General features: G+C 43.6%; 2 protein-coding genes across 3 annotated transcripts in view; one reads left to right on the top strand and one right to left on the bottom strand.

Moving 5' to 3' along the window:
- On the bottom strand, window positions 1-9,069 carry snupn (snurportin 1). Of its 2 annotated transcripts, none has more exons than XM_068722577.1 (9): window positions 8,985-9,069; window positions 6,654-6,818; window positions 6,016-6,199; window positions 5,706-5,810; window positions 2,252-2,348; window positions 1,924-2,021; window positions 1,643-1,720; window positions 1,094-1,174; window positions 1-990 (listed from the first exon to the last, which is right to left on the bottom strand). In XM_068722577.1, exons 2-9 carry the CDS (start codon window positions 6,809-6,811, stop codon window positions 670-672), a joined length of 1,122 nt encoding a protein of 373 aa, XP_068578678.1. In that variant the 5' UTR covers window positions 6,812-6,818; window positions 8,985-9,069; the 3' UTR covers window positions 1-669. The 2 variants fall into 2 exon arrangements, with proteins under 2 accessions (XP_068578678.1, XP_068578677.1); XM_068722576.1 differs by lacking the exon at window positions 8,985-9,069 and adding an exon at window positions 8,004-8,054.
- The window catches only part of snx33 (sorting nexin 33), a 19,515-nt gene continuing 4,960 nt past the window's right edge, over window positions 8,897-23,451 (top strand). The window contains exon 1 of the mRNA XM_068722575.1: window positions 8,897-11,099. Coding sequence (XP_068578676.1) covers window positions 9,662-11,099 — 1,438 coding nt within the window. The 5' untranslated portion in view covers window positions 8,897-9,661. The remainder of the gene's footprint in view (window positions 11,100-23,451) is intronic.

Below are 23,451 nucleotides of genomic sequence, written 5' to 3' on the forward strand. Positions count from 1 at the left end.
CAGGCTAATAAAAAAACATTTATTTAGAAACACACGCTTTAAAACATCTTCTAAACAATTTTTAAATTGAACAAACTGTAAAAGTCCACGTCACTGCGGCCACTCTGCATTGATCGGTGCGTCCAGTTGGCGCCGCCTCACCTTCCACAACGCGGTGGGTCCGCAGCGATGACAGCTGTAGTCTGCCAACAACTGTCAACAGCGAGGAGGTTTCTTCTGCATTATTCGTTTTAAGTGCAGAGCGGCAAAATATAGCGCTTCACAACATTTACCGCTGCGCTGCGCAGTAACACAAGAAACCTCTGGTCCCATTTTGTGATCGTATGCGATGCTGTTATGAAAGGGAGCTGTGCAACAGACCAAGTCGCTTTAGTGGCTAAATACTGTGCAATTACTCTGAAAGACGCTGACCTGTTTCAGAGTTCTGCAACAGGTACAAGATGTAAATGGCAGAGTTTAAAAAAACCCCGCATATAAAAGGCATAGCTCTGCTAATCTGCACTCTGAGGGTGTCCCGAGCAGCGCCGGATTAGAATTAGCCATGCTTTACAATTGGCCAGATCTGCAAAAAAAAAACCCCCATTCAGCAGACATTCTAAAGAGCCATATGTGGGCCGCCACCACTCAGAAACACACAGTTAGCAATTTGCATCTCGTTAAGCCTCCCACTCAGATCTCCATGGTGGCTTCCCGTATCGGCTTCTGGTTCAAGAAGTTCACAGCGTCCCCGCCGTCCTGGCTCGGCGTGGACAGGTACTCCAACTCGTAGCCTCCGCTGCTGTTGGCCGGGCGGACCTCACTTGATGGTTTTTTGTGTTCCAGGATCTGCTGCAGCTGCTGGCTGGCGTACTCGGGCTTGGCGGTGAGGGGTCCTACGGGGACCTCTATGCCCAGGATGTCGGTGACCATGTAGGGGCGAAGCCAGCCCACCAGAGGGGTGCTGCCGGGGGTGTAGTGGGTCTGCCGGTGGTAGAAGAGCAGACCGTCCACCTGCGGCAGGAAACTCAGAATTAAAACTAATCAAAACACGATATCGGACTCTCGGACTCGCAGTAAGAGTTCAAGAGTTGAAGGAAAAGAGAAGTTCTCTTACGCTGAAGCTGTACTCCGCAGCCAAGGCTTTGTGAATCAGCTCTGCTGTGCACTCGATGCTCTGGAGGCTCACAAACCGGAACTGTTGGACCAAACAAAACCAGAGCGCCGCGTTGTTAGTTCCCCAACACAGTTTGTCTTCTTGTCTAATGTGAGAAACATGCTTTCCACCGGTGAGCTCACTCCTCAAAAGACGAAGCCTGATTTAGCTCCTGCTTGGCCGTACCACGCAAAAACACACACACACACACACACACACACACACACACAGATTAAGAGGTGGAACTCAAGAGTTCGCTGAGGCTTCCTTGAAGCCCCATAATCATCTAGATTTGTGTGCAAGAATCACAAATAGTACCGAGGACGGTAATGGACGTTTGTCTCAAGGTCCAAGTTCAGGACTTTATTTATCCCACATGTGGAAAATAAGGTGCAGCAAGCACAACATGCAGAAAGCCAAGATTGAATCAACATGTTGAACTATCAGAAATAGCAGCGAGGAAGGACAAAATGGGGCATGAAGTGAAGCGGCTCTCTTCCTGTTACTCACAGGGTTGCGCTTGGCGATTTCTGATAGGCCGTCCGTCTCCTGCACTTTGGACTGGAGCCAGTAGAAACGGAACTCAGTCTGTTGACGAGAAACAAGTACTGTAAACAAACAAAAACACACACACAAAAAAAAGCTCCTTTTTGCATACCGAGCCAATAAGATGGGCAACGACGTGGCAAAAAAAGAAAAAGAGCAGCACATCTGTGGCCCAGACTCTGCTACATAAGCAATTAGACAAGCATTCCTGGATTGCTTGCTGGAGAATTAGACGGCAGTCTTACCGGGCAGTCGTAGACCGGGTGGCCTCTCCAGCACATGACGTCCAGGATGTAGTACGTTCTGTCCACCTCGCTGTAAATGCAGTCCAGGATGGTGTAGTCTGCACGGGGGAACGCACAAAAATGGCCATTTATGGATACACAGAATACACCACAATGAAACTTAATTATAATCCCTTACTATCTTATTTACTAAATAAAAAAGGCACCTCGTAGTACAAAATGAGCTGTAAAATCTACATATTTCATCATCATTTACCCAAAGTTCGGTCATATTTTTGGTTCAAAACCCGTGATTCCCACCCCCCCCCCCTTCTAAAAAGCCCCCTACCTTTCCCCATGGCCGAGTTGTGTCGGTTCCCGCCGGGCAGCAGGGAGGGGAAACGGTTCACGCAGTAGCCGCTCTTAGTGTACGCCGCAGTGGAGCCCTCCAGGAAAACAAGAAGACATTTGATGAGGACATTACTTCTGAATTACTGCCCAGCTTTATTAGAAATATACCGTCATGTATAAGGACATTTTATGAATCAGATTGTTGCATTAGTGCCTGAAGTTCCCACAGAAATGCGCAGGAACTTTGAAGATAAAAAAAAAAAAAAAAAGAGTCACGCTGTGTAACCGTAACAAACGATTGTGATGAAACTCGTCTCATTCAGTTATCCTCAAACCATCGGTGTCGTGAAGAGCGCTGCGCCAAGGTGTTAAAAAAGATTTGCAGTGAATGAGGTCAAGATCTGAAAACACCGAGTGAGGATCCAGATGACCGTCGCTATGACGAGATGGATGCATCAAAAGGGTGTGGAGTGACTCCGGTGTGTGCCGAGGGAGGCCAGTATGACTGGACAGGCACGCTGCAGCAGAGCTCCCAGTCATCTCACGCTAAGCCTAAACCCTCGAGCCTTTTCATTACTCGTGAAAACACAAAGAGAGTACAACACGAGGTACCTGAAGCAATGTAACACTACCACAGGAAAAACACACACAATGTCGTAAAAAGGTAAAAAAGGAAAACCCCCAAAAAAGTTCAAACAAGTTCATCTTCATCAAGAAGTTATTGAGAGCCGAGTGTTATTTATGTACCGATGATGAGGCTTCTCACCCCGGCTCCAACTCATCTCCCAAATTTGGATTTTTTGTTTTTTCCACCCCAACAACTGACAAGATGGCGACGGTGTAAATTCAAACCCAAAAAGGTTCCAAAATCTGTTTGCCACGATGGACAATTTTTTTTTTTAAATTCACAACATTGTTGGTGCGGTTGTTAGAGGGCCACAAGCAAAAAAAACCAACAAAAGGTCAATTGTTTCAAAGGAACTCAAGGGAAGGCAATCTCCTCAGATTACAATCTGTGAATCAGATTAATCGTCTCTTTAACAACGGTTAACGATTGTGAAACAAACCACACAACAGCAAACAATGTTCCACTGTGGGTTCCAAAGCTTTATTTCCAAGTAAAGTGAAACAACTCAACATGACTTAGTACCTCTGGGTTTGTTCCGGCTACAGAAGCCCTCATATTCCTGATCTCAAGGCGAGTATTAATCCACTGTGAGGTTGTGAAGGACCAACATGGCAGCAGTCAGGCCAGCGGACATTATTCATCTCTGCAAGAAGCCAGCGCTAGAGTTGATTTATCGGTAAGAAGTAAAATAAAAGAGCGAGGTATATCAACGTTTAGCATCTTCTCTGCAGCCTCAACAGATGTGATTAAAATGAGCTAATCTGATTGTCTGGGCAGAGATCACAAAGTGAAGAAGAGTTCAGATTCATAAATTGACGTTTTCTGGGGTTAGAGGAGTTCTATGAATGAAGATAAAAAAGTGTGTCTGCCGATGACTCGGGTCCTTAGATGAGTCAACAATAGCTCCTCTAGTAGCTAAGTAGGTCATGACGTCGGAAAGATCAACTTCACATCCGTATCCTGCCGACGTCAGTTGATTGACAGAAAATGAATCGGCAACTATTTAGATACATTTTTAAGCAAAAAAACAAAACAAAACCTCAAATATTCGATTTTCTCACATGAGATGATTTGCTGTTTTTCTTTGTCATGTATGACTCTTAAATTAATATCTTATGTTTTACACCGTTAGACAAAACAAGCATAATGGAGAAATAGCTGCGGCCTCTGAAAAATAAAAAATAAAAAATAGAGAATGGCATTTTGTTTCATTATTTATTATCAAGTCATTAACTAATCTAAATGAATCCTGTTGCTGTGGGCTCGACACCAGGAAAGCTGCAGAACAGGCAAAGAAATTACAGCACAAGTATTTCATAAAGCAAGCATGTACGTCTTTCCAGCGATATATTAGCCATCTCTTTTCTGTCTCATCCATCTTTTTGTTCCTGTATTGCAATATAATGAACGGTGAGACACGACGTGGTCAGCACAACGTGCTTCTATCACTTCCTGTTTTATATTGTCTCAACACTTCTTGGGCGTCACGACCAAACCCTTTGTTCTTTTTTCGTCACGTTCTTGTAGTTATGGCTGAATGAATGCATCTGTATTATTGTCTTTTGATCAACATGGTCCTATGATCGCAGAGTATCAACATGAAATCACTTCAGAATTACCGATAACTCCGTCACAATGATCGGGAAGATTGTTCCCAACTGTTCGCCCACATTATGAATTTGATCGCTCACACAAGGTGGCTCATCTTACTCACGGGAACAAGACGCACCGCTTCTCCCCGGGCAACCAGGAAGACAAGAGTTACATTTACAAGCAGTAAATGCTGAGTGTACAACAATCCTCTCAAAATATTGATTCAAGCTAGAAAAGGTCAACGACAGCTGCTGTTCATGTGTAGCGACTCACAATGTAATAACTGTGCATCATGTAATAACTTAAATGAAATCAAAGCTCATAGTGTAATAATGTTCTGAAAACCATAACGTCAGTTTTCCCACCAGCAAAGTTTTTTCTTTTTTTTTTTTTAGACGTCACTAAAATGAGAATAGTTGGTCCACCTTAAAAAAAAGGTCAGGCCACCTTAAGTGAGCCCGACTAACCTCATTCACTTTGACAAACGGCCTCGGCTCGTAGCGTTTATTCTCCAGCAGCCTAAACTGTGTGTGTGTGTGCGCGCGCACGCACACACACACACACACACACACACACACACACACACACACACACACACACACACACACACACACACACACACACACACACACACACACACACACACACTAACTTAACAGGCTACTCCCCGTCACACACGCTCCTTGTCGTCTTAAAGCAGAGGGACCCTTTTAGTTTTACGTGACACAAGTTGAGTCGTTAACTTAAAAGAGGATATTTTTAGTAATTTTCAACCAGTTCCAAATTGGACGCGTGACAAAATTCATGACTACAAAACATCCGGTGACCTCGACAGCTGAGAAGAAGCTTTACAGTATGAGGCTGAATTTAATATACTGGGTGACGTGTAGCATGTGAAACGTTCCACGTGATTGCACTCCCAATGATTACATTAAGCCTTGCTACATTCATGTTAATCACATTTGGGAAGTGGACAGACTTTTGATCAGGGCTGGAAGATGAGACATCAAAAAAAAAAAAAAAAAAGAAAAAAAGAAGAAGAGAGGAGATGGAAACTAGTTCAAAAGCCAATAACGAGCAGCTTTTTGTGATTGGTAGTAAATGTGGCGGCTTATCAATGTTGTGCCTTAAAATAATCATCTTCCTTCTCGCCGAATTGATCAAAAAAATAAATAAATTACAGCAGTAAGACATCCTGTGAAACAACAGAAAGGCGGTGACGGGTTCTCACCTTGGAGGCAACAATGAGAGATCGTTTCCCCACAGGACAGACCACCATCATCCAATCAGTGTCCAGTTCTGACGGCACATCCACCAGCCACTCTGACAGCATGAGCTGAAGGAGGAAGACAAACTCTGTTAACAGCAAAGCAGCGTTTCATCTTCATCAACACTGTAGTCAAAAACAGTTTGATAGGCCGTCATTCTAGAGACTCCTTGCGCCCTCTGCTGGCCCAGATGAAGAACGCAGCAGAAGAGCACATATGCTGTCGTTTACACATGAATAACATCTCTGGGTGACATCACATCAAACATCCGACCTGGTTCGCATAATGCTTGGGCAGCTTCCTCTTCTCAATCTCCATCCCCTCTTCCTCCGTGTGGCCGTCTTTCTCCTGTTCGCCCTCCTCTTTTTTCTCCATGTCCTCCTCTCCATCGCTGTCTGCCCCCGTCCAGTCCCCATCGGCCAGACGCCGCGCGTGGTTGACGTAGTTTAACCGTTTGCTGAGGATGAAAACATCCGCGCGATTAACCTGTACGTACGGCAACGGTAGTCGCTCTAAACATCGAAGCAAAACTGCACGCCCTGATGAAGACGTGTCGATCCTGACGAGTCATTTCAAACACATTTTGGCACGTAGAAGAAAGGCGTTTTATACTATTTTTTAGAGACCATACTCTCATGCAATGAGCCCTTCACAAGATTCAATAAGCACAGTACACCTTAAGGATCCAGAGAGCACCTGTATGCGATTACCATTAACATTCTTAAGTTCACCAAGTATGTAAAGCTGGGAGGAAGCCATCTTTAAAAGTACTTTCTAGAGCATTAGCGCGTCTTGGATGTATCCGACTGGTACTGTAGTCCTAAGTATGCAGCTTGTCTGTGACTCTAGATTGGAGAACATCTAAGCAAGAAGAGACACGCTCCATACTGTGAACTAATTACGATCTCTACCTTTTCTGCAGGTCAAGGAAGCGCCGCCGCCGCTCGCTCTGCTCCAGCACGCTGAACTTGCTCTTGTACTGGGCCAGCCGAGGGTGGGCGGCGGCGGTGCTGTTGGGCTCCTTGGACACAGCGAAGCTGGCCGAGAGGGCTCGGGTGAGGTCATCCATGGGGGCTCTGTTGAAATAAATGCAATAAGGATTTAAAAAAAAAAAAATCAATCTATGATGAATTTACGTTCCTTTCTGAGGTGCAGCCGTCATTTACTGCTGACACGTTCAGTATTCTGGCAGTTCAGCTCTTCTGTGACTCTGACAGCTTTTCACACTGACGTAAAAAGTAACAGCTTATTATCGTTTATTACTTTTAGAAAGATAATTTTGCCGTATTATAGTATTTTAGCTAGTTCAATTCCACAGATGAACCATATGCATAGATTATAGCTGCATCCAACGATTATTTTAATCACACATTGATCTGACGATTATCTTTCATATTTGTCTAAAAATAAAGTCAGAAAAAGTCCAAGGTGATTTATTCAAATTGCTTGTTTTGCCAAAAGCCTCAGAATCCTTCCTTTTAAGAAGCTCAAACAATAAAAGCTTCACAAATGACCTAAACAAATTTTGATTGATTATCAAAATAGGCTTTAGTACCATCATTATTATTATATTGTGACAGTAACAATAACACAGCTACAGTAAGAGTATAAACACATTAATGGACAGCCATTGTCAACATCAGATTATGTAGAGTTTCTACATGTATCATGTCTGCACCCTCGACATGTGGCTCCACAAATGGGAGTTATTGCTCCATTAAAAGTAAAGAGAAGCTACAAATAACGTTAGCTGGTGCTACAACACAATATAACGTTGTGTTGTCATCACTGTAATATTTGCACATGTAGCCATAATAAATCCGCACAGACGACACAGGTCTACTCAGACGGGTGATACAAGATTTTTCAAAAAGCCCGGGGACTGCTACGTATAGCCAGTCACGTTAGCAGCTAGCACTGTGCTAATCCTGCTAGAAACTAGCACTGTGCTAAACCTGCTAGCAGCTAGCACTGTGCTAAACCTGCCAGCAGCTAGCACTGTGCTAAACTTGCTTGAAGCTAGCACTGTGCCAAACATGCTAGCAGCTAGCACTGTAGAAGCTAGCACTGTGCTAATCCTGATAGCATACAGTTAGCCGGACCAGTCGTGAGCAACACTGAACGTAGAGCGTTACGTTACTGCTTTAAATGTCTACTAGCTACACATAAGTATCAGGCCCAAACTAACTAACTAACTAACTACATTGACAGCAGCTTTGGTCAGATATTAGCATTAATAATATCATTAGCTAAATAGATACCTTGGACATTCAGGGAGGCTGCTGCTGAGACGTCACGCTGTCATCTTTCCCACCAACGGAGACTTCTAGTTGGCCGACTAAATAGTGAAAACTAACCCGGAGTTTTACGGAGCAAACTTCTGCACTTCATAGATGCATTAAGTGGTCGAAGAGATACGCAGATCTTTAACTGAAGTAAAAGTAACAATACTATTGTGTATAAATAATCTCGTAAAAGTCCTGTATTTAAACTCTTACCTAAGTAAAAGTACTAAAGCATGTAGTTAAAGTACCAATAGTAAAAGCACTCCGCTTTGTATATTGCTGGGTAGCTTAACCTGTTCTAATATAGAATAATTAATTAATTGATTTATATTTTGTATCAATTATCTAAATCTGCAAAGTAACTGACGCTGTCAAATAAATGAAAAATAAATAAAAAGTGCAATTTCCCGCTGAAGTATAAAGGTGCATGAAATGGAAGTACTTAGATATGTGTATAAAATGCATATTTGCAGTGTGTAAGAAGACATACTATGGCAAATGAATTATACTTTGTGCACGGACCATAATGGTAGTAAGTAACAACAACTTTATCATCAACATCATTTGAAGCCTGCTGGAATCTGTGTAGAAGGTTATAATCTGTTCCCCCTGTTGGGGGCGACGTTGAGCCAGTTTCTCCTCTACAAAGAATATAAAGGAGCTGATGAAAAAAAAAGACGACGAAGTTGCCTCCAATTGTCCAAGCCTAACGTCATGGAAAGAGTTACTTTGTTGCAGCGCGCACAGGAATAAACCCAAAGAAACAATACTGACCCGTGGTCTGTGTTGATAATATGCATCAGGAGATTGTTTAGTTGCTGTTTTTGCTTTTTTGGGGGGGGGGGGTTGGAGGGTGGGGGGGGGTTGAATTCAAAGGATCGACTGAAGATGCGCAGGGACCTGTTTACAAGGAAAACTCAGCAAGTTTCAGTCCGAGGGAATGCGGAGCAGACTCACGATGCACAGGGATCCTCATCCCTCTGTTTTCCTTCACGCCGGGCCACTTTGTCCTGAAGATATTTTCATCAAGGATCACTTTTAGGCTCCGTAATAAGTGTCCGATACCACGCGAGGCTGCAAGTCCTGTTTCTGAGGATTAAAACCACCGACGGTGCTTTATTTGGAGGAGCTGGTGAAACCAGTTTTTTTTGTGTGTGTTTCAACCTGTTGTGTTTGTGATGTAAAATGAGGAAGAGATTCCTTCTGTTATGAGGAAGTCACAGTGTTATGGAGCATTTATAGCCTAAAGTTGAACGACTTTTAAGTGTAATAGGCAGGAAGACAATGGACTGATAGCCTCAATGGGCTGAGGATGCGAGTAGTCACAGTCGGTCTATTTTAGACTTTTTTTTGGGGGGAGCGGATAGAAGTAATAGTTTTACGTAACTGTTAAATTCTCCTGTGTTTACTAAGTGTCAGATCATTAACTTTACATGAGTTATACTGTGCTGTTGCACACCTGATGCAACAGCTGCCATGTAATTTGAGATGAGTTTAAATATTACAGTGAGCTAGTGTCAGATGTTTCCAACACGGCATGCATCAAGACAGCAGCATCGATATAAACTAGGCACTATGTGCATGTAGATTTTTTTGTTGTTGTTGCTTGCTTTAGGACCCACTGGAGTATCAAGATGTCAGTGAAAGCCAAAGCACTCTACACTTTTCTGAGTGAAAACAAAGAGGAGATCAGCATCCAGGAGAACGAGGAACTGGTTATCTTTGACGAGAACTCGGTGGACGGCTGGTTTCAGGGGGAGAACAGCCGCGGGGAGAAGGGTCTCTTCCCCGCGTCCTATGTGGAAGTGATTCGCACACGCTCGAACTCGAACGTGACCGACTGCTCCATAAGCCCGGCGGGATCTCTAGGAAACGACTCCTCCTATTTCCCCTCAACCCCGAACACACCTCTGCATTTGCAGCGGAGTTTCAACGACGACGATGACGACGACGACGACTGGGACGACTGGGACGACAGATCCACGGTGGTGGACGACGGGGACCACACCAGGAGCCCCGGGGCCAACGGGCATTCCCATCAGAGCCCGCTGTCCAACAACCCCAACGTGCACTACCGGGCCAAACCACACATGGAGAGACAGGACAGCATCTCCAGCTCCAGGAAGGGCAGCATGGTGGGCCGGAACCTGAACAGGTTCTCCAGCTTCGTCCGCTCGGGGGTGGAAGCGTTCGTGTTGGGTGACGTGCCCATGATGGCGAAGATAGCGGAGTCGTACACCATCGAGATGGACCCCGTGGGGCCCCTGTGGAAGGAGAGCCCGCAGCCTTTCTCCTGCTCCATCGAGGACCCCACAAAACAGACAAAGTTCAAGGGCATCAAGACGTACATTTCGTACCGGGTCACGCCGAGCCACACGGGGCGTCCCGTCTACAGGCGCTACAAACACTTCGACTGGCTGTACAACCGCTTACTGCACAAGTTCACTGTGATCTCCGTGCCTCACCTGCCCGAGAAGCAGGCCACGGGGCGATTTGAGGAGGACTTCATCGAGAAGCGCAAGCGACGGCTGATACTGTGGATGAACCACATGACCAGCCACCCGGTCCTCTCCCAGTACGAGGGCTTCGAGCACTTTCTGATGTGCGCCGACGACAAGCAGTGGAAACTGGGCAAGAGGCGGGCGGAGAAGGACGAGATGGTGGGTGCCCATTTCATGCTGACCCTGCAGATCCCCAACGAGCACCAGGACCTTCAGGATGTCGAGGAGCGGATCGACACCTTCAAGGCCTTCGCCAAGAAAATGGACGACAGCGTGATGCAGCTGACGCACGTTGCCTCGGAGCTGGTGCGCAAGCACCTGGGCGGGTTCAGGAAGGAGTTCCAGCGGCTGGGAAATTCTTTCCAGTCCATCAGCCAGGCGTTCATGCTGGACCCCCCCCACAGCTCGGAGGCCCTCAACAAAGCCATCTCCCATACAGGCCGCACCTACGAGAACATTGGAGAGATGTTTGCAGAGCAACCTAAGTACGACCTCTTCCACATGCTGGACAAGCTGTCGCTCTACCAAGGCCTGCTCGCCAACTTCCCCGACATCATTCATCTACAAAAAGGTAAAAATCATCCATGAGTAGTTTTGATCTGTGAGAGAGTTCTCTGATGTCCTTCTGCACGCAAACTATAAATGTAACCATACTTCAAAATGTTAATGATGATTACATCCATGATCAACACAGATGTTTGGATGTATCCTCGGCCTCCCATCTGATTTTAATTCCTGCTGCTTCATTCGTGTTTGAACAGAATGTCCAAAGACACCTTCCTATTACCATACTGAAATGACTAAACAGTAACTTTTTAGCCCCTGGCCACCCGGCCGCATAATGGGCTCTTCATGTCACAGCGATTAGAATTCATCAGAGGAGCCAAGCAGATTATTATTGGACCTAAAGTGCTGTAGCATCCTTCAGTTGAGACGAGCAGCAGCTGTGAGAGTTGCAAAGGCTTCAATAATTGTTACGAACAATACGCAAAGTTTCTGTTCATGGGAACAAACTGAGCTGATGGCCGGTGATCACGTTTTGTGATATTTATTTTGTTAGGGATGACAGGTCAGGTCAAAATTTCTCCCATCATCTCACACACACACACACACACACACACACACACACACACACACACACATATGCAGACAGATTGCCAGCAACATCTGAGGTCACTTGCTCCAACTCCTTGACCCTCACCCACACACACACACACACACACACACACACACACACACACACACACACACACACAAACATATACACACACACACACACACACGCTTTACTCACTTTCCATACTCCTTTTCTTGCTCTCTTGGTTCTGTTCAATGTTTGATGAGACAAATAGACGAGAGCTTTGTTGGAGTGTAATATTACAAACCAACCGCCATGATGTGGCAGGGACACCTGGGTGACATGGGCAGGGAGTGGCTTATGGATAAGTGACCTTTTATCATTTTATTTATTTATTATTTCATCTTAAAGATGCTGAACTCCATATTCAGAACGTATCTATGATTAGGAGATCGCCTCGACACGGCTTTCAACATGGCGGCGGCTATTAGCTAACAGCGCTAACAGCTAAGCAGATGGCCGCTTCCGTGACGCCGCCATCGGGCCATCAGCAGTAACCGCCGTATGAGCGCAGTGCAGAGCGGGGCACACACACACACACACACTGGGACTCACATGCAGGCGCAGCCGGACCGGCAACGTAAACAAAGCACAGAGAAGCTCGGATTACAACACACACAGAGGGAAAGCGACGTCATTTTACAGCTCAGGTAGACATAACACCGCTATATCGTCACATAGCAAATTATAGTTTGCTGCTAAATGCTCTGTATTTCAAATTTAAGTAGCATTTATGTACTAATCCTTTTTCAAAATTGTATGCTGGTGACACCCTTGCTCATGTACGAGCATAATTGTGGTTAATCAGTGACCATTTTCCTGTCGCTGTAACTCAAAATTCCTGATTTGAATTCTCCGTGACAGTTGTGTTTGTGACGGCTGATTTCCATAATTAGTTGTGCTCAGTTCTGCACGGCAACTCGGCGGTTTTTCTCCTGCGAGTCCTGTTAGATGTTGGTCCAAGACAGTGGGAGAACGGGTATATCAGCATTCTGTGTCAGCTCTCAAACAAATAACTGTATCAGCTGTTGGAAGGAAAGTACTGCTGCCAGGGAGGAAATGTGCTGTCGGTAAATGTTATCATCGTTCCTTCAAACAGCTGGCAATCATTATCACAGAGGTCATTTTTTTGTGATGCAATTCGGCTAGTTTCATTTAGTCACTCCACCCACGAAATAATGTGGAAAACAAAGCCACCTGAATGATGTTAAATGGTCAGTACACCCAAATCACAAAATCAATGATGTTACTATTGAACCCTGGCGGTGAAACCGGATAGTTTCGGTTTCACATGCCAAAAGTTTTGAGAAATCTGGCTCTGAAATATAACTTTTAAATGCTCGGAGCGCCACAGAGGAAATTCCATTCACCCCCATTTACATTGGGTTGATAAAGGTGGATACCCCCAAAATGTACCACCGGGTGGGGGGGGGGGGGGGGGGGGGGGGGGGGGGGGTATGTAGGAAAATATGTCTATGTGTAATTTTGGCCGACTGACCTGAAACCTTTTTACAGAAAAAATAACATGTTCTTCCTCTTTCGAATGAAAAGTTCAGTAACCCACACTCTCACTCAGTTCACCACAGTCAAGCTTATGGTGCTTAATGTTGGCTGATCAAACTTAGGAGGAAAGGAAAACAGAGGAAGTATACACATTCATTTCAATGTTCTTCTGCAATCATGTTTGGCATTTTTAATATCCCCACGGGATTTATTTTTGATGAGAATTATTTTTTGGGAAGATGACCAGGTGTTGGACAAACGTGTGCTTCTTGCCAATAAAACAAATTACAGAGTAATTGTTTGCAGCATCTAATATTTTGGAGGATAACTTACCTTGAGTTTAATAACATTGTGGCAAATTCTGTCAACATACTTTTTATACATGCATTGCTTGACATATTTTTGTTTTTGCAGTTTAGCTGTATTCTATTGTAGACTTCACTTGCCAAGAGTAGGGCTGTGTATTGAACCTTGATGTCTCCCTGAATGTTGGCATTAATTCATTCATTTGGTCCATAGACTGTATATAAGGGGTGGATGTAGTCACAGTGATGTCACCCATTGCTTTGTGGGCTACGGTTTTTGAAGCCTTGACACTGCATTTCAAATCGCATACTGTTTCTTTGTACTTTTAGTACATACTGAAGCTGTCCTAACTAAGTACGTTCTGTTGCATGCAGTATGCATTCAATTGGGACACACTACTTCGTCATAACAGCGCACCTTTAACTTTGACCCTCTTGCAGAGGATTGTGGGTCAGAAGAGCCAGAAAATCAGGCTGGCTAGCATACTGCAAAATATGCTTTTAAAAAACGATGTATTGGGACATACTTCATATTTATCTGGCATACTAAAAAGTATGGTAGTAAGAGTATCGGAACGCGCAGTGAGTTTGGCATTTTGGTCGTCGCCATCTTGGGTTTGGCCTTCCCGTTGCCGTTTTGCAACCAGAAGTGACACAAGAAGGTGGAGCTAAGTACAACTGAACGCTGAATAAGATATTTTCAGGCCACCAAAATGTAACAATTAACTGTCATGAACAGACAACACTGTGGAAGCCTTTGAAAAGCAAGGACAACTCCCAGACTGGACAACACTGTGGCAGCGGGAGGTAATAAATGAAGTTAGAAGGCGTCATTTCCTTATTATAGACTTATTTTTGCAACCAGAGGAGTCGCCCCCTGCTGGCCATTAGAAAGAATGCAAATTTAAGGCACTTCCACATGAGCTTCACTTGTCAGAACTGGAGGTTGCCGTCTGGTTTTGTGGTTATTTTGATATAAAATGTCAGCAACAAATGCCAACGATTAATTACTTGCTCTTTCATGAAATAGTTTGTGATTGAAATCTTGTTGTTTTAGGCACGTAAAGTTTTTGTACATCTGGTTGCGTTAGACAACATTCAACATATGAGAAGCTTGGTTTCTTTTGTTAATGAAAAAGGAGATTTGTATAACATTCTTGTATTCCTCATAGCAAGGCATTTAAACAAAAGTATGATTTTGTAGTCTGTACTGAGACTCAGGTGTATTGTAGGTTGTATTGGAAACGGTATAAACGGTACTCAACCTTAGCCAAGAGACAACAACTACTGTAGGCAAGGAGGTTGTGAAGCAGTGTTTTTGTGAATGCAGAGACCTTTTCCCTCCGCCGAGTCTTCCCTGCCGGCCCAATAACTCCCCTTGATGTGACTTGTGTTCTGCTGAACCAGATACAGCTGTGGCAACACTCAGAACACACAGGACTGAGGTCAACCTTTTTCCGGTGCACTACTCCTCCCCTTCGTGTCCTCGTTGCTTCTTTCCTGCCTGACTTTGCCCTTTCACTGAGTTCTATAGGAGCTCAGGAGGTTTTTTAACTGTGATCCTGGTGAGCATGTGAACTTCAGGAATGTCTTTGAGACGTGGTGTTGGGCAGGGACTGCATGTGGCCTTGATAAAAGGGATCTTGGGAGGAGAAGATTTTGTCAGAAAAAAAAAGAAAAAGTCAGCGTCTGTTCCTTACTATCTCTTTCTCCCATTTTCTCTGTCCTGTTTTGGCTTTTACTCAACTGATTTTAAGTATCTTTTGGTCTCTGTTGTTGCTCAATCTACCATCAGCCCTGGTTTCAATGATTGAGAAAGTAAATCTGGTCTGGTCCAGAGACTTGGACTCCTGACAGCGCTCTGCTGTACTTTGAACCTCTGCCAAAACTTACCCCTAAGACCTTGATCTCATTTGAATACCAGGGACCGGGTTAATTACGTTGCATTGTTATAGAATAAAGGGCCTGTGAGGTTTTAGTGTGAGAAGGCAGATTTGGAACAATTAGTTGTTGGTAATCTTTGAAATGTACTGTACTGTCTCTTTTGTGTTATTGTACATAATCATAAACTGAGCTGTGCTGGTCTGGTAGCAAGCCGGTCTTGAATATTAAATGTGAAACCACTGAGGTTACATTGGCAGCAGTGGCAACGCGTAAGGTACCGTGAGAGTAAAGCCAGATATCATGTTCTGTCGATTTTGTACCTGGCAACAACCGGGACTCTAATCAGAGACAAAACCGCCTCACGAAGCTTTGACTAAACACAAAAGAGCTCACAATAGAGTGAAACCGCCCCGCCCCACGGATTGGGTATCAGTCTGATCTGATCTGGTGATGAAATGTGAGGCGTTGGCTCGGCATGCGATCTGGATCTGCATCACCTGTGTCCCCAGAATGACACGTTGAGGAGAGTAAGGCAAACAGTTGAGTTTGGATTCTTGTGGATAACCCCCTCCCCCCAAAAAAAATGAAGATTAAATTGAACTTTGAGTTGTGGGTTAGCTAGAAAAGGCCACACAGGAATAATTGCCTATAAAACCAAGAGGAACAAGTCATGACTAATGTGCCGTGGTTACTAAATGAAATGCACCAGATCATAGCTGTTCCCTTTTTATCTCGACTTGTTTTTTTTGGCATTTGGATCATATAGAAAGTGTGATCTCCCCCCCCCCCCTTCAGCTGTAGCTGATAGTGGGATCAAACCGTCTGTGATCCACACCAGAGCGCAGCATTATTCACTTTGAGAATGAGTGAGCTCCCCCTGGGACGCTCCCCAGCCCACCGGCCAGACTTTTAATCTGGACAAGAGGTTAGTTGTCCTCCATACGGCAACGCATTACAACACCACATATGCAGGCTCCATCAGTTTTGAAGGAAAAGATATCTAGTTGCCAGTTTTGAAGAAACGTGCGTGCCAAACGCCCCCGTGATCGTCTCATTGTGCCTGCGTGCGCACACCGACGTCTTTGTGCGTTTTATCTTGAACCGTTCTCAATATTGTTTGATTAAGTGCCGACCAGGACCTCATGCTCCTGTCTTACAAACGTGTTGCAGATTAACATTCCATACGGTGGTTACAACACACGAGGAAAAAACTGGCAGCAGGTAGACAAAACGCTCGATCCGTGAAACCAGGCGAGGGTTTAAGGAGCGTGCAGTGGCTCAGCTATGGCACCTTCAGAACATCGATTGTATGTCGATTGCGTTGGCTACGGTCCTCGTCGCTGTCTGTGGTGACTATGGAGAGCAAACGTTTTCTCTCTCCTCTTTGCTTGCTCATAAACCTCGACGAAGGCCCTCGTCTTCACACAAACTGTCAATCCCACATGCCTCCGCATTCCTGTCTGTGCTGGCCCAGTGTGCTGCTGTTTCACACTGAAGGAGATTACAGATGTCTCCAAGAACTTGGGCCTTTACCACGAACTCCCCCCCCCCCCACACTCACTGAGAACCACAGATTGTGTACTGAAGTGTCATTAGACTGAATAAGGCATGAGGTAAGAGAGGAGTTAGCTCATTTTGAAAAGACTAGCGCCATAGCTATTCTACTTTTTTTTTAATATTCTGTCCCGCTCGTGATAATAACTGGAATTGGACAAAACATTGATACCTTTCAGTGCACAACGCAGTCTAATACACCGCCACCGCCAACCATGACGTCAGTTACAACAGATTATCACTGTGTCAACAAAAGCTGTGTTTCACAAAGGAGTGTCAGTGATAGCATGGTGGTAGTCTGTAGCTATTAAGGCCATGTTCAGACAGACAATAGCCTTGCTATGAATGCAGCCTCCTCATTCTGTTCAATGGGACCACTGCATTGTCGGTGGGGTTGTGCCAGGTTGAACCTTGCTCAACTTTTGCATCATAGCAATGCCAAGCCATTCGGCACGCACTGAAGTGGCCAAATAAGTGCATGTTAGCCGTTAGTGCTATCAGTCTGAAAGCCTGCTAAGCATGACAAAGCACTGGGGGGAAAACGGCACTAAAATAAAAACATATAACATTGAATACAGTGTTTTTACACATAATAAGTAAGTGAAAGTTCACTTGGTAAGATTTCTTGAAATAGGAAGTCATATTTTGGCCTTTCAAGATAAAAAATAGTTCTTGAAATAAGCTGAGAAAACTCAATTTGAGCTATATTTCACTAGCATTTGGAAATGGTGTCTGTCATATTTAGCCTGTAATGCTAAAAAGTAGAATTATTTCAAGATGCATTGTCTAAAGTCTACATTATCCAAGTTCCTATATCTCACTAAAAATGTAACTTGTTCGGTGATTGTATCTCATATTAATTGTTATAAGACATCTTGTAACAATTAGACAAATATACTTGGTAATATTTGTAGTTGTTGCAGAAGTGGTTAGCAGTATAGCCTCACAGCTGGAAGCGTTCTGTGTGCAGTTTGCATGATCTCTCTGTCTGCATGGTTTTCCTCACATCTGAAAAGCCTGTAGATGTGAATGTGTTTGTCTTGTCCATATGTTTTTGGCCTTGTGAAAGACTGGTAACCTGTCCAGGGTGCACGCCTCTTACTCGGTGCATGCTGGGATAGGCTTCAGTCCCTGTCGAGCCTGAACAGGAAAAGGGGTTATGGAGGTTGACTCTCCAAATCCCTGCATTGTTATGAATTAATGGAAAATAGAAGTCACCGAAGGCATCTGCATTTGCTCATGTTTTCATCAATTTATTCTTTGGCACCACGTTCACCAGTTAGCTCACAGATTAATTGTTTTTCTGGCTCTGTCCATTGAGCTCCAGTGCAGCAAAAGAAACCCCCAAAACTGAAACTTAGCATCTTTGTCACATTCAAAGGGATCATTTAGTGTCCTGATCTTTTCCCTCCCCTGACAGGAATGAAGCTTTAACTGTCAGAAGGATTCTGGGTTGTCTGCCAATGTAGCTGTAGTCATGGTAGCGCTGACAAGATGCTCATGGTTGCAATGGAGATGCCATTCCCTTCGAGGAGAGGACATTGTTAGCTGTTGCATTCTCCGGTCTTTTCCCCGTGTCACGAAGGAGCGCATCATCAAAGTCAGCACAATGGAAAACCCTCGTCATTTGACCAAGAGATTCATTTGGTAGTCGGATCGGCCAAACGTCTTTCATCATAGGCACATCTTTAAAGTTATTGCAACACTTCTCGGTATAGATAAACGTTACAGGGCAAACAAACACAGGAAAGCGTCCATCTGTTTTGTAGCAAAAGAGCTAAAGACTGTTTTGGATTAATTGAATGTCACAATCAGAAACTGAACAGAACGCTCTCAGACCCAGAGGGATCGTTATTACTCAAAACGATTGTGATGTAATAGTTAATGTTGACACAATCATGATATAACAGCTTAACAAATATTCTGTATCCATATCCAGTCCAACTTTTGATTTCACTGTAACATCACCCTATTTTTCATAAAAATGCATGAAACATAAGCTGAAAAGGGATGAAATAAATCCCTTTGCAGATGAATGTTGAAAAATACACATGGCTATTAGTGGCGATTGATTACACTTTCCTTCAAGATCAGCGCTGAGCATATCCCTCTTAATAAACATGTCTGACAGGAGGGTGGATTTGTAACACCATCTGTGTGAAAGTGAAGTTTATAATAGTTTTAGATCCGATTCTCTGGGCCTATTTTAAAAAAACAAACATCTGTTGAACATTTATTTGCATGGCTTACATTAACAGCTTTAATTAGAGCTATGGGAAGCTTAATGTCCTATTTCTTTGAGTGCTACAGTTGCAGTCATGGTCAAAAAAGTAGTAGATGTGCACAAAGTCATATTGAGCGAGCAGAGGAAATTGCCCGATTGCAGATTAAGCATTTGGTAACTAATTCCCTGTGCAGGCAGGAGAGGGTGGTTCTGTTTTGAACATTCCTCATCCCTGAAGTAAGACAAAAAAAAAAAAGAATTGGAAATATTTGTTTCAGTGTCCCGTAGCCAATTAGCCCCAAAGATGCATGGAAAAGGACATATGAGATCGCATAAATCAGTTGTGAGCACATTCCAGCTCAGGACATTAACTCCAGCTCTGTTTTTATCTGTGTATCTGATTGACTGGTGTAAACACCATTACCTACTGTTAGCTTACTCAGCAGTAGGCTTTTCATGTTTGTGTATCTTCAAGGCCTTTTAGACCCACATTAAACACTGGCAGATATTACAGTCCTTTTGACCCTGTCATGCATTCTTGAAGCTGTGCCTCAGTTTTTCTTCCTCTCTTCTAAATCCTTCCTTTCCTCTGTATTTTCAGCTCTTCTGTACATCTCTTGTCTTTTTCCTTCCGTTCCTTTTCAGCTTTCCTCTCCTCTACTGTCAGTATTTACTTTGCCTTCTCATTACTAAAGGCCCAGTTAAACCAGCATTTAAAAAATGTTGCAGTAAAATGAATTAATTTCTTTGGAATTGCCACAGTTAATAATTTAAACTGTGGGGTAGCCTCAACTTCAACTTTAGGAACTTTGAAATTTCTGCTGTCTTGACAGTGCTGACATTTGATGGAATGGAGGGCCGCAGGGAGGAGGCTTATTGCTCCATTCACTTTAATTTAATCTTCCTCTGTCAGAGTATCAACTTCTCCACAATGATGAATGGTTACAGAAAGTTGTTATCGGTCAATACGAATTGCTAACTGTCAATTAAGCCGCGTTCCCTTTTAACTGGGAGGTCGGAAGTTCCCAGTTGGAAATTTCAACTTGAAAGTTGGATGAACCCCACCAAACCCGACCTCAAAATCCAAGATGGCTGCCCCATGCATCAACACTAAAAATAATAATATTTATACTGTTTATTAGCACATCTGTCTTATTTGTGTGAAAATAGCAATGGCTAACCTGGTGGAGCAAACCCCATCAAGTTTTTCGACTTAATGTCGTGGAACAGGATCAGCTCGGGTGTGACATAATTCCCTGCTCCGTCTATCGATTTACGAGGGAAACGGAATGCAGCATTAATGCTAGTTAGCTCCCTGTAGCTAAGCAATATGTCAGCTAGCTAGCTCTCCGGGTAAAGGCTCGTTACCTCTTCACTAACCTATTGTTGAATGACATTTTATACAATCGTGAGAAGAACAGTACCACTCAGTACAGAGAAAAGAGATGGAAGGCCAGAGAGCTAGTGCGACAGACTAGAGCTAGCATGTTTTTGACTTGCAAGGGTGTTAGCTGTTAGCTCACCAGCTAACCCTACAAGTTCTCTACTGCTGCCTTAAAATGGAACTTGTGAGCTCCACAACATGGGAAGTCATGTATACAAAGTGCTTGGTGTTTAAGTGCTTACATTGTGGGACCACTATGCAACGGCAACACGGATAATAACGTAACCCTAATGTTAAGGTTACTGTTGGCATTTAGAAGCCACCAATGCTAACAATTTAGCAAGCTGGCGAGCATGTATGGTACAGAAAATAAAGGCATAATGACAGAAGTAAAAGATGAGGACCCTTGGAAATATCAAAATATAGCTCAGACATAAAATTACAAAGAACAACTTTATACGACTAAAATTACAAGGGGGAGGGGGGGGGGGTCCATATGGACTCTTCTCGCTAACACAGTAAAGACAACCCAATTTTAAAGGCAGCATATGTCAGCAAGCATCTTCTGCCTATTTCACATAAGTTAATGGTTACATGGTGGTGTGAACACAGGAAAACAACACTTTGTAGAGCCAATACGTTTCAGTAAGAAGCCTTATTTGTTATCGCTGCTTTTTCATTTACTTATTGAGAGATCAACAGGAAACAAACGCCTCATCAGTTCGCCGTGGTGCTTGACTCTGACGTCTGCAGCCCCCTCCACACGCACGCACACACAGCCCTTCATTAATGGTTAGTGTTTTGTGGTGACAAGCCTCATTTGTCCTCAGTTGAAAAATGTTTCTGTTTACTCGTCTGTCCAATGAGAATAACATCCACTAATCTTACTCAGTCACGTTAGTTCTTCCTAAGTTTAAAGTCTTGGAACCAAATTCACAGATCAGTTTATTTTACAATACACTGATGAGTCATTCTGATCACGCAAATTTGAAAACTACACCGTGTTTTCTTGTCAGTATTTGGACTTTAAAGCAGTTTATAGATTTCAGACTTACAGTATTTCAGTGGCTTTATTTACCAAACCATAGCACATTATCTTAATAAATATTTGTCCCTTTTAATTTAGGCAAGTTCCAAGTCTTACAGGAAGAAATGGGGTGTCATGTGGTTTGCATTGCAGCAGTAAAGTCAGTGTCTATGCGTTAACATATTGACCTAGTACTGTTCACACACAAACTCACACACCTCTAGAAGAGTGTGAAGCAATAAGCAAAGTTTCCCATCGTTGGAGATTGTGTTCAACTTAATTACTCACCAATTATAGTAAAATTCATTGCCAAAAAGTTGATGCTAGCACACCACATCAGCTCATGTTATGTTTATAATACATTGGACCTGTACATTACAGGGGGCAGCTGATTCTAACAAACTAAAGAGGCTCAACTCCAGTTTAGTGACGCCTCCACTTTGGGATTAAACAGGAAGAAATGATTTAATCAGCTGTGACTTGAAACATTGGTCCCAGATGAGAATGAGTTGGAATTAGACACACTTCTCTTGAAACTGCTGTTTGCAAATGTTTGGATCTTAGAAGGATCTGCAGTTTTGCGCTGGCTTTGCTGAAAAGGAGCTCAGCTATATTGAAGGGGGAAATGTCATTATCACTAAACACGAGCAAGCAACACACACTGTAAACAAATACAAATATCTTAAAGAGGGACTTCCATTCTCAATTTGTGTCAAATGGATAGAAGAGAGATGAAGACGTAGAGAAGAAGTGCTGCACTTCCTGAATTCATCACCGCGGTGACCTCGGGCTGTGGGAATGAGGAATCCAGCAGATGCCTGAGTTCAGTTCCCCGGAGGGTTGTGGCCAAAATTAATCTTGACTATCCTCAATCTTTTTCTCACACACACACACACACACACACACACACACACACACACACACACACACACACACACACACACACACACACACACACACTGTATGACTGAAACTAGACAGTGTGTCTGCAGGTTTTTCAATGTCTTAAAAAGGATTGAATTTAGTTCGAAGGTATTAACAAGTCTTGCATTGGAAGCAGTGTTAATTATAAAATGTTTTTGTTCCCGATAATCCCAATAAACACTTAAACCATGAGTGGGATTGTTGCTACAGTGGATTGTATGTGCAGGAGGCTGTTCATTCCCACTGCCCCACTTATGATGAGCTTTCTCTACGGCTAGCTGTAGCTACTGTAGCTAGCTGTAGCTGAAAGCTCATCATGTCATATAATGGGTCGATTTTGGATAAAAAAAACTCTCATGAACTTAAATGTATTAATCATTTTATCCACTTTTGCAAGTCCAGGGTTGCATTGATTGAAATAATTATATCATGAGGAACCACTTTTATATACGGCTAGGCCATATTGTCCCCATGGGTTTTCATGCTTTGGTATGATCATGAAACAGGTTTTGAATTTGCATTCTATGTGGCTAAAAAGGTCTTACGCAAATTTGACTTGGCGAGCCCTGCAGGCGCCCTGCTAGAAAGCCCTATTTGTGTTTTTAGCTCCCCTGCACGCTGTTGTCTCTTTATTTTCCTCGTCTCTCCCTCCTCATTATCTACCCAGCACAGACCCACGGAGCTGTCACATGTGAAATAGCTTAATTCTCTTCTTTGGCCACAGCCGTAAAACATGAGGTAGCCAGTCTGGTTGGGCAAGATAAACAAATCCGGCGACTCTCCAGACCATTGGCCATATCATAATATCAACTTGGTGAAAAGAGGCAGAAAGCCTTTAGTGGGAAGGAGGGATTGTTTTTTTTTATAATAGTTGGAAACTTACACAGCTTCGCTTTTTATTCGGCCACAGTTTTTCTTTTTGTAGCTTGTATTTTCGGCTTTAATAGTATCGTTTTGCGTAATTTTAGAGAGCAGATTTA

Source organism: Cebidichthys violaceus, unplaced genomic scaffold (genome assembly GCF_023349555.1).
Source record: "Cebidichthys violaceus isolate CVI_PGR_0920_01 unplaced genomic scaffold, fCebVio1.0.p SCAF_3, whole genome shotgun sequence".
In the NCBI taxonomy this organism is placed as follows: domain Eukaryota; kingdom Metazoa; phylum Chordata; class Actinopteri; order Perciformes; family Stichaeidae; genus Cebidichthys; species Cebidichthys violaceus.

Bases quoted from the DNA above. Each gene is read 5' to 3' on its own strand.
- snupn (XM_068722577.1), bottom strand. From the start codon at position 6,811: ATGGATGACCTCACCCGAGCCCTCTCGGCCAGCTTCGCTGTGTCCAAG. The intron at 1,721-1,923 runs GTAAGACTGCCG...TCTCGTCAACAG, and splicing joins ACCCGGTCTACGACTGCCCG to ACTGAGTTCCGTTTCTACTG. The intron at 991-1,093 runs GTAAGAGAACTT...TTCCTGCCGCAG, and splicing joins CTGCGGAGTACAGCTTCAGC to GTGGACGGTCTGCTCTTCTA.